General features: G+C 29.0%; 1 protein-coding gene and 1 non-coding gene across 2 annotated transcripts; both read left to right on the forward strand.

Moving 5' to 3' along the window:
- Positions 1–898: 898 nt before the first annotated feature.
- Positions 899–6,613, forward strand: LOC145031043 (transcription factor HBP-1b(c38)-like). Its single transcript, XM_078979496.1, has 10 exons — positions 899–1,207; positions 1,863–1,938; positions 2,080–2,271; positions 2,356–2,421; positions 2,826–2,885; positions 3,817–3,894; positions 4,030–4,081; positions 4,488–4,759; positions 4,958–5,209; positions 6,016–6,613. The coding sequence occupies exons 3-10, from the start codon at positions 2,206–2,208 to the stop codon at positions 6,160–6,162; spliced, it is 993 nt and encodes a 330-aa protein (XP_078835622.1). The 5' UTR covers positions 899–1,207; positions 1,863–1,938; positions 2,080–2,205; the 3' UTR covers positions 6,163–6,613.
- A 1,043-nt stretch (positions 6,614–7,656) lies between these two features.
- On the forward strand, positions 7,657–7,759 carry LOC145033083 (U6 spliceosomal RNA). The gene has a single exon (XR_013677326.1). It is a non-coding gene; the product is annotated as a U6 spliceosomal RNA (small nuclear RNA).
- Positions 7,760–11,587: the final 3,828 nt, after the last annotated feature.

Genomic DNA, 11,587 nt, shown 5'->3' on the forward strand with positions numbered 1-11,587 from the left:
CTAAGAATATACACCTAATAGACAGCTAATAGTAAAAGCAGTGTAAGTTTATTATCTCAATGTATGATGTTTGGATTTGCTATGTTTCATTTATATTCAATTGTTATGATACTGCATAATGACGTCATCCGCCTTTGGACGTTTCCACCATTCCGATTCGGGAGTGTAGCACTTCTACACAATAAATACAAAACTCCAAGACCTTACATGTTTTAAGAAAAAAAATATCATTTTAGCTATCAAAACCGATCACCCTACCCTTATTTACCCCCACCATATATTGCCTACCCTACCCTACCACCCACCCATTGCCTATCCTAACACCCACCCCGACATACCCACAATAGCCACTCACATATCTATCACATCTCCAGTTACACATACCTATATCACCCACACTACCCCTTATCCATGTCACCCAACCTAACATATCCCTAGCCCTAATCTTATTCAATATAACTTAAAACAATTTCAATAGTTTTTTTCAACAACAGTTTAAACCCTATTTAAAATAACAAAAACTAGAAAAATAGAAACCGGTTAAAAATACACGACCAAACATGTTTTGTAATTTTCTAAAACGGAAAATAAAACTCAAAAGTTTAATTGAATGCATTTTCTAAATCTTACAAAGAAAACTTTATTTAAAAGAAAAAAACTTCTTCTAGAAAACTAAAAACAGTTTTCACCGTCCAAAATACAACCTAAATAATTTTGAAAAGATACTTTATTTTGTCAAATGCTCAAAATACCGTCCATTACCTATTTTAAAAAGTATGCGATTTTTTTTTTCTTTACTGAGGGCTAATAGGAATTAAGATCGAGAAAATGAGCCTTTGTAAAACGAAAAAGATAAATGGTAAAAGGTCTTGCAGAAAAAACATCAGCGGTTTCCTTTCAGGGGTTTAGTTTTGGGAAGTCACCCGGATCAAAAAGTCAAAATCATAGACCATCCTCACTAGCTGCTACCACCAAATCACTCTTTTCTTCCCGATTTCACCCTCTCTCTCTCTCTCTCTCTCTCTGCTCTACTCAGCTGCTTTCTCTTCAAGTCTCAGAATTCCAACGGCTTTGATGGTACCAATTCTACGGTCGACTTGAGCTGCAAAATAAGCAACGCCTCCACCCAATCTCTGTTTCTCGCGATTCTTTCTAATCAATTGGCGAGCGTTAGCGGCTGCGCCCGGCGCCCACTTTCTATTTCTGGGTATGTCATTTAAACTCTAAAACCCTTGAAGTCCTTAGCCACTACACACACGTATATAGGTTCAGTAAAGTTTTTGATGTTGAATTTGGATACGTATTCTTGCGAGAACATGTATATACTTAAACTACTGAAATGGGTTTTTGTTTCTCTGACCTTTTCTTTGGTTTAACAGACTGGTTTTTGAGTATTGAGCTATGTTGTTTTTTAGGTCTATATCGTTGTGAATATGAACAGAATTATCGTCTATGAACCTGATTTTTTTTCTTCTAACACTGCCGGAATTGGCGTTACCCATAATAAAGATTAAACCCTACGATGAAAGTACCCAAATTGGCCACTCGTGGGGTCTTTCCTTTTTGACAAAACAACTAATTGTTTTGTACTTTATAGCAATGCCACAAATGGAATAACATTTCTGTTTTAACTTGCAATTAAATACATTCAATTCTTGCATTTATGAAGTACAAATTGACATTAAATTTCCAAGTTGGGACCTGGGAGGGAGCATATTTTTCAAATCGAACTTTTGACCTAAAGTTGACTTAGTTTAGATTTAGGCATGGTTTTCATTAGGGCACATTTTTTTTTAATCATGTCTAGAGTCCAACTATTGTTTGCATCTGTAAGTAACTATATCTGTTATGAATTATATCAGATTATATTCAGAGCATTCACCAAGTTCAAGTGCATGACCTTATCTCTAATGTGTGCCATTGCAAGGTTTTAATGAGGTGAAGAGCTCAATTCCATGTTTGTTTTTCAATAATCTTACACTCTCTTGTTCCTTTATACGATTGCATTTCATCTTTTATCTTTCTTAAAACTCCATTTTTGGTGTTGGTGCTTAATTTGTTGTAAATATATGTATGCAGAGTCAGTTGGATACTTACAAAAGTGATGGTATTGTTTGGTATCTATTAGCAGTTGAAACTCCATTGTTATTTCTACACAAGAAGATTGGTGATATCTTAAGGGGTTGTGTTAACTGAGAGTCGATAATGGCAGAACTCAGTCCAAGGACTGATACTTCTACAGATGGGGACACAGAAGACAAGGCTCTGGGGGTAATATCGTCAACTAATTAAAAGTTTTCTTTTTGTTGTAAATATATTTATACTAAAGATGCAGTATTTGTGATGTTATTGCAGTTCCATAGTGGTCAATCACATGGGCTTGTGGTTTCTGATGCCAGTGATAAATCAAGGGATCAAAAGGTTCTTCAGTATTTACATATTCCTATTGTATCTTTTCATTACACATTTTGTTCTGAAATGTCATAAAGTAATTGCTACATTCTCATAAGATATTTATAATAAGGATTAAATGCAATAAATAGCATTATGCTTTCATTGATTTGTTTGTTATAGCACCTTACTTCAAGTTTATTCTATTATAGCATTGTAATTTGGAAAATCTACATAATTATTGCAATGATATTTCTTTTAACTAAAAGCAATAGATTTTTCAAAATATAATCTTAATAAGAAAAAGTTTGAAAGTACAATGCTACTGCTTCTTGCATTTTATAATGAATCTGTTTTTTGTAGCTTTTACTTTTATACATATTTAAAATTTTTAATATCTTTCTGATTATCTTGTTAAACTATACTTTTTCCAGACACTTCGTAGACTTGCTCAAAATCGTGAAGCTGCAAGAAAGAGCCGATTGCGGAAGAAAGTGAGTTAATTTTTTTTTTTCCTTCTTTTTATGTAAAATTTTATTATCATCGCATCATATATCATGATTTTTGCTATTTTGTTTTTCACTTTGTTCGTTTCCTATAAATTTCAAAGGGGTGTTGAAGTTACTTGATATATATTATGATTATTATCCCAATACAAATTTAATGGGTGATACATAAGAAAAAAAAAACTTGGATAAACCTCATATGATATATAATTATAATTATAATAATAATATAATCCTTCTTAAACTCATTCTTGTATCGTTGTCTATCTTTTTTACATATTCGTTTTTACAAATTTGTAATAGAACACCAAGTTGAAAAAAAGTTGGGGCAAAATTTTGTCAAAACATAATTTTATAAAATAAATTGAAAAGAATATTTTTGTAAAAAAAAAAGCTTAGAGAGCAATTCATGACAAATTTCATGGTTGCTTGATAGTTGATGTAATACATTGTGTAAATTGGTGTTTTTGTAAACATTTGAAATAGTTCATGGGCCTAATTTGGTGTTAACCCATTTTTAATTATATATCTAAATGTACTTTTATGTCATTTCACATTTTTCAGCTAGTTTTTACCAAAAATATTACTTTATCAACTACCAGCTAATTTTTTAGTTAGTCTGTTAAACACTTTCACCTTTTCTTTTTCAGTTAGATAAACAAATTCTTTTTATCAATCATATATGTATAGTTACACATGCAAATATTCAATCACATCAATTACCCTACTTTTGTGAAATTATAATTAAATCAACCAAACATAAATAAATCATTGAAGGTTGAAATTAGTTACATGCTTTGTTCCCCTCTACTTCTTGTCTCAAATTGATCATTATACAGCTCCTGTGTTTCATGCTTAATTTCATGTTGATTTATTTAAATGACTCAAATATCTATTTTTTAATTTGTTATATTTTTAGGCTTATGTTCAACAGCTGGAAAGCAGCAGAATGAAGCTGACTCAACTTGAGCAGGAGCTTCAAAGAGCTCGACAGCAGGTTCGGTTTGACTACTAATAAAATAATATAATCATTTTATTCAAATTAATATTATTTTCCAATAAGATTTTGTTTTATTCAAAGCTAGTAGTATACTTGAGTTGTCTTAATGAGTTTATTTTTGTTTTCTGAAAGGGTATCTTCATTTCAAGTTCAGGAGAACAATCTCAATCAATGAGTGGGAACGGTAAGACAATGTTTTGATTTTTAATCTTATAATAACTTTAATTGTGAAATGTGTTGTGATTTTTAATCTAATGGACTTAATAGGGACATGACTTAATGTCTTAATTTCATAGGCTATTTATGAGTGTTTCTTTTTTACTTGGTTTTCCCCATTGAGTCCTAAATATAGCAATAAATATAACAATTGTTCTTGATTCTGAGTGTAAAGTTAAAAAGCATAGTAGTAGTTATCATGTTGACCATAAAGACATGTTCTAGGGGCATTCTGGTCATTTCTCAGTTAGGTCGGTTATTAGCTTAGTTAGTTAGCTATTGTTTAATGAGATGAGTTATGTTGAGATTATAGTGACTAAATACAGAGATTGAGATAGAGTAAAAAAAAACTGATAAGAAAAGAATGGTTGCAGGAGCATTGGCTTTTGATGTGGAATACGGGCGGTGGCTGGAGGAGCACAACCGCCGGATTAACGAGCTGAAAGGGGCGGTGAGCAACCACGCGGGTGATGGTGAGCTGCGGATCATAGTGGATGGGGTGGTGGGCCATTACGAAGATATTTTCAGAATAAAAGGTGATGCTGCTAAAGCTGATGTCTTTCATGTTCTCTCAGGCATGTGGAAAACACCTGCTGAAAGGTGTTTTCTTTGGTTAGGTGGATTCCGTTCTTCTGAGCTCCTAAAGGTCAGTGTGTGTGTGTGTGTGTGCCACGTCATGAACTATTACATCACGCTTTTGCGATTTTATTTGTTTGCATCCTTTCTTTTCTGTTACAACGATGTGGATTCCAAAAAGGCAAGATGGGAATGGGTGTGTGAAAAGACGTAAATACCCTCTATCTGACAGGAGGATATGTATATGTATGTATGTTGTTGGATGCAGTTGCTGATAACTCAATTGGAACCGTTGACTGAGCAGCAGTTATTGGCAATTGGGAATCTGCAGCAGTCATCACAGCAGGCGGAGGACGCGTTGTCCCAAGGAATGGAGGCGCTGCAGCAGTCATTAGCGGAGACAATTGCAGGCTCTCTTGCCACCTCAAATCCATCGTCTGGAGCAAATGTAGCCAATTACATGGGCCAAATGGCCATGGCTATGGGCAAATTAGGAACCCTAGAAGGCTTCATTCGACAGGTCATTTCTCATTTCTCGTTATTATTCTATTCTACCCCCTTTTTTTTTTTTTCTTTTCCTTTGGGGATGTTCAGTGGAACCATTTATCTAAATTTCTACTGCCTCTGAATGGTTACGCAACGTTACCTTCTCTTAACCATTCAGAGGTTGGAACTTGGAACTTGGAAACATTCAGTGCGATTTACCAAACAACCTCTTAATGAGCACACATGAGTCCCTGGATGCTTACAGGTGCTATGGCAAGCATACAGGGACTTGTGGGACCCATACTTTTAAGGGTTGTTACTTTTTGACTTAATCTGGACAAAGTGATCTAATGTGGACAAAGTGACCTAATTTGTTAAGCCAAAAGAAAAAAAAAAAAAACTTGGTGTAATGTATTAAGAGTTTAAGACACCCAACCCTTTGCGTTTGCCCCACAGTTAAAAATGATGAAATGGTCATTCAAGGGTAAAATGGTCATTTAGTATCATTCAGACGGTTTATTTGGTCTAGAAAAGAAATAAATCTTATCTATACAACACTTTATCCATACAAACATCATTACCGATTCAGCCGCTTTACCCATACACGACTTATCAAACGAAACATTATTTTATTAATCAGCACAACCGGTCAGATGCATAATCAAACAACATGGTCCAGTTCAGATGTTGACTCGGTCAGGGCTTCTGACTCAGTGCAACTATCAAACAGTCCCTTAATGAAAAAAAAAAAAAAAAAAAAAAAAAAAAAAACAAGTTAGATGTAGGAAAAGAATTATATAGGTGATTAATTTGTTATTATTTAATGAAATAACAAAACAGGCAGACAATTTGAGGCAACAAACTTTACAGCAAATGCATCGAATACTGACAACACGTCAATCGGCTCGAGCACTTATCGCCATCAATGACTATTCCTCTCGGCTTCGAGCTTTGAGCTCATTATGGCTAGCACGCCCTCGTGAGTGAATGACTCATCAAATCCTTCTTTTCAATCACAAAATGTGACTTGAGCTTGTTGTTTGTATCAATTATACAAAAACAAAAAGAAAAAAAAAAACTCTCATTTGCAAGAAAGTGGTAAGGATTTGTAACAAGCAGGAAGAGCAGCAATTATATGTGTATTTCATCCCTCATCTCTCATCTCTCAAGTTGTTGGACTCATTCCTGATTATCTTCTTCTTCTTCTTCTTCAAATATGGTGTAATGGTGCTGAGTTCTACTTCTACCTCCTTGTACCCTTTTGTATGAATGATTATGATGATGATATCTCAACGATTTAACTTATAGAATTTGCAATAATTTGGTGTAATCTTTGTGTTAATTTAAACTGACAAGATAGGTACATTATGAATTTGTAGTTTCGTTGTGCTTTTTTAAATATGCTAATGTTTGAATTTGGTTTGTATTTTCTTGGCTGGATCTTGTGTAATGTCTTTCTAGTTTCCATCATGGGATTCCTTTATCGGTTGAAGTTGAATCTTGATATTCTTTCCCCATGAACAACTGTTTGATTTATTAGATTTTATGGATTTTCTTTTGGTTTTGGATTTGAAATTGTTTTTACATTTTTTGGGTTTTGGATTTTAGATATTTTAAAATATTGGTTTGAGAAAATGTTGGTCGTGATGGTTGTTAGAATTGGTTTGTGTGGTTATGTTTTATAACCGATAAACAAATCATCTCTACGAGGTTCAAACTAGATTTTTATTTTATTTTATTTTTTAAAGTCAAATATATTAATATTAATTAAATAATATACAGTTTTTGAGTAAAAAGATATTTAGGTTTTTAATAAAATACTTATTAATTTAATATCTTAACTATTAACTAAATATAAAACCAAGATATGTATATTTTTTAATTGCGAAAAGGGAGTTTTTATTTTTTATTTTATTTTTTATTTTTTTTTATATTGTCTATACTTTTTACTTTATTGTGCTGATTATTATTTATTATTTATGATATTGTTTTAATTGTTTTTTGGTTTAAAACATATAAGAGGGATATTTTTACACTTAAAGGGGAGATGCATGAGAACTTTAAATTGTATTCAAATTAAAAATCCTGTTGCAAGATTTGATTTTTAGATTATCACTAGGACACAAGGGATTTTGAAATTAGGGATAATGACTTGGGAGGGTAATAAGGTTTCCAGCTTGTCCGTATTAGACCAATATGGTTGTTATTACCGTTTAGAAATAGTCATTTTACCGATTTTAACGGGTAAAAATGACTATTTTTAAACGGTAATAACAACCATATTGGTCTAATACGCACAAAAAAACCTTAGTGATCTAATACGGACAAACTGGAAACCTTATTACCCTCCTAAGTCATTAACCCTAATTTTAAAGACATTGAGAATATATGACCATCAACAGTAAACTACTTCGTTTAGAACACTCGTCGTCCCATATAACCTGCTACTCCTCTATATGGCGAAGCTCTTCATCTATAGTCGTCCCTTTGGGGACATCCGATAAAATTGGAACGATACAGAGAAGATTAGCATGACCCCTGCGCAAGGATGACACACACAAATCAAGAAATGGTCCAAATTTTTTTTAACACTAATTCCCTTTTCAAATGCTAATAGAGTTCAATTGCAATTCTTACGTTTCAGTAGTTCATCTACTGAAGTCATAATCAGACAACATGTGGATTCTATGGTCAGATTGATCTTCTTGTTGATGTCTTCAACCATTTGTGGCAAGTAAAAGTGATCTTTCTTTCTATAAAGTCTCCTTTAAGTTTTTTACTTTTCCTGTCAGTAAGTTTCATGCTTTATAAACTTCCGTTTATGTGTTGTATATAGTCTATATATGTTTGTTTATGTGTTGATTTTGATTAATTTTGCAACTTCAGTTTCTTAGTTCATGTCATGGTTTTGCATTTTATAAAATAATTGATAATAGACATCATCTGCAAGTCCTTGTTGGTTTTACATTTCCATTCATTATCAAATGTAGACATTGATGGGAGGTATCAAAGTGAGATTTTGTTTTTGTACATATGGATGTGTTCATGTAAACATTTAAATGACAAAAAAGAAGTTATTGATAAAAATGTTGCATATTTATGTAATGAAGATCATCAATCATATGAGTTTCTGGACTTAGAAGTTCTGGAAGGGTTGTGAGATAAGTTTAAATGGAAGCAACTATTTTCAGTCAAACAAATCAGTCACATTGATTAGTAAGCATGTTTTCTAAATAATTAGGGTTAATGACTTAGGAGGGTAATCAGGTTTCCAGTTTGTCCGTATTAGGTCACTAAGGTTTTTTTGTGCGTATTAGACCAATATGGTTGTTATTACCGTTTAGAAATAGTCATTTTTACCCGTTAAAACCGGTAAAAGGACTATTTCTAAACGGTAATAACAACCATATTGGTCTAATACGCACAAAAAAAACCTTAGTGACCTAATACGGACAAGCTGGAAACCTTATTACCCTCCCAAGTCATTATCCCTTGAAATTATAATTGTATCATCAAAAATTGTACACTACTTATTTGACGATCGATTGAGATATTCCAAATATGACATGATGCTACTTAGATAATTATATCATTATATATATCTAACATATGAATAATTTCATCATATCATACTATATTATAAAGGAATTATTTTTTCTTTTATCATATTCATTTGAAACTCTCATGTATTTTTCTTTTTACCACATTTATTTGAAATTCTTATGACTTTTCAATTTCTTTCTTATAATAATTATAAGTTGGTTAATAAGGTTAAATAAATATCAAATTTAAAGTGTACTCATATAAACTTAATTTCAATATTAAAATAATATATTTACTTCTACTTATAAAGTTATGTTTATTTATTTATTTATTTATTTATTTTAATATTATTTTTAAGATACTATACTTAATTTATTAGTTTTAATATATTGTTGGATATAAACTATTATCATTTTAAAGATAAAATTTTGGAACAATTTCTATAAAATAATTAAATTATTAATTTGAATATTATAGGGTCAACTTAAATATAAGTTTTAGTTGAACTTAAACAACACAAAGAATATTTTGTAAATAGGTAAAAGTGATTAATTGCAGTGACTTTCTATTAATGATTATAAGTTGGTTAATAAGTTTAAATAAATATCAAACCTAAAGCGTAATCATAAATATAATAAATTTTAGTTTTAAAATAATATCTTTACTTCTACTTATAAAGTTATGTCTTTAACTTTTAACATATTATACTTAATTTATTATACTTAATACGTTGTTGTATGTAAACCATTATCAGTTTAAAGTTACAACTTTTGAACAGTTTGGACAAAATACTTAAATTGTTAATTTAAATATATATTACAATGTCAACTTAAATATAAATTTCAGTTTCACTTAAAAAAAACACAAAGAATAGTTTGTAAATAGTTAAAAGTGATAAATTGTAGTGATAAATGCAAAAACTAGATTGTAATCTCAATTTAGCTAAACTATTTCCTAAAGATATTTTTATAATCGTTAAATGTTTTCAAATAAGTAATTTAAAATAACTTACGATAACAATAGTTAAAAATAACTTTATATAATTGATTATATTGTTACCTTTAAAATCAAAAAAACAATATTTGTTGTTTTAAATAATTACATTGATAGAAAATAAAACATTTAGCAAATAAATTTAAAAAAAATAATTAACAATAACAACAACTATAAATAACATTAAACCATATATTATATTTAATTTTATTCATGTGTCGCGGATAGAAGTCATTCAAACCATTGAGATTATGTAGTTATAATAGATGTATATATTATCATATAATTCAAAATAATCAATATATTATATCAATTTAGTATACGAATTATCATACAAAATTTAACAACAACGTTATTGCTATATTAAAAAAACATATATTTGTAAAGGCTTTAATTTAAATATTACAGGGTCAACTTAAATATAAATTTTAGTTGAAGTTAAACAATACAAAGAATATTTTGTAATAGTTAAAAGTGATTATTGTAGTGTCTTTCTACTAATGATTATAAATTTGTTAATATGGTTAAATAAATATCAAATCTAAAGTGTAATCATAAATAACCTAAATTTTAATTTTAAAATAATATCTCTGCTTCTACTTATAAAGTTATGTCTTTAACTTTTAATATATTATACTTAATTTATTAGATTTAAAATGTTATTGTAGGTAAACTATTATTAGTTTAAAGCTACAACTTTTGAATGGTTTGGACAAAATACTTAAATTATTAATTTAAATATAATATTACAATGTCAACTTAAATATAAATTTCAGTTCCACTTGGAAAACCAAAGAATATTTTGTAAATAGTTATAAGTGATAAATGCAAAAGCATAATTGTAATATAAATTTAACTAAAATATTTCCTAAAGATATTTTTATAATCGTTAAAAGTTTTCAAATAAGTAGCCTAAAATAACTTACAATAACAATAGTTAAAAATAACTCTATATAAATGACTACATTATTACCTTTTAAATAAAAAAACAATGTTCGATGTTTTAAAAAATTATAATGATATAAATTAAAACGTTAAGAAAATAAATTTAAAAAAATTAATTAACAATAAGAACAACTATAAATAATATTAAATCATATATTATATTTAATTTGATTTGTGTGTACCTCACGGGTAGAAGTCATTCACACGATTGAGTAAACTACAATATTAAAATCCCATATTATATTTCTATTTATAAAATTATTACTTTAACTTTTTAAAATATTATAGTTAAGTTATTAGTTTAAATATGTTGTCCTATGTGATCAATTATCATTTTAAAATCACAACATTTGTATAATTTATGAGTTAATGCAAACTAGTTAAATTATTAATTTCAATATAATATTAAAGAATTAACTTAAATCAGAATTTCAGTTAAACATGAAAAATATCGAGAGATTGTTTTATAAATAGTTAAAGATTATAAATTATAGTGTTAAATCTGAATTATAATCCTAAATTAACAAAAAAAACCATGAAACTATTTTTTATAATCATTAACAATTTTCAAATAAATAGCTTAAAAATAACTTACACTAAGAATAGTTAAAAGTAATATTATATAAAAAAAAAACTATAATATTTTCTTTAAAAACAAAAACAATGTTTTTTGTTTTAAATAACTACAATCATAGAAACTAACAATATTCGCCAAATAAAATTTAAAAACATTAAACATCTAAAACCAAATTAAAATAATTAAGAGTTTCGAAATATGTTATTTTAAATAACTTACAACAACAATAATTAAAAGTAAAATTATATACAAAAGTTATATTGTTGTTTTTAAAAACAAAAACAATGTTTGATGTTTTAAATAATTACAATGATAGAAATTAAAATCTTAACCAAATAAACTTTTTAAAATTAA

Source organism: Lactuca saligna, chromosome 2, assembly GCF_052625555.1.
Source record: "Lactuca saligna cultivar CGN05327 chromosome 2, ASM5262555v1, whole genome shotgun sequence".
Lineage (NCBI taxonomy): Eukaryota > Viridiplantae > Streptophyta > Magnoliopsida > Asterales > Asteraceae > Lactuca > Lactuca saligna.

Coding starts and splice junctions, on each gene's coding strand:
- LOC145031043 (XM_078979496.1), top strand. CDS start 2,206: ATGGCAGAACTCAGTCCAAGGACTGATACTTCTACAGATGGGGACACA. Junction 4,082..4,487: donor TCAATCAATGAGTGGGAACG/GTAAGACAATGT, acceptor GAATGGTTGCAG/GAGCATTGGCTTTTGATGTG. Junction 5,210..6,015: donor TAGAAGGCTTCATTCGACAG/GTCATTTCTCAT, acceptor ATAACAAAACAG/GCAGACAATTTGAGGCAACA.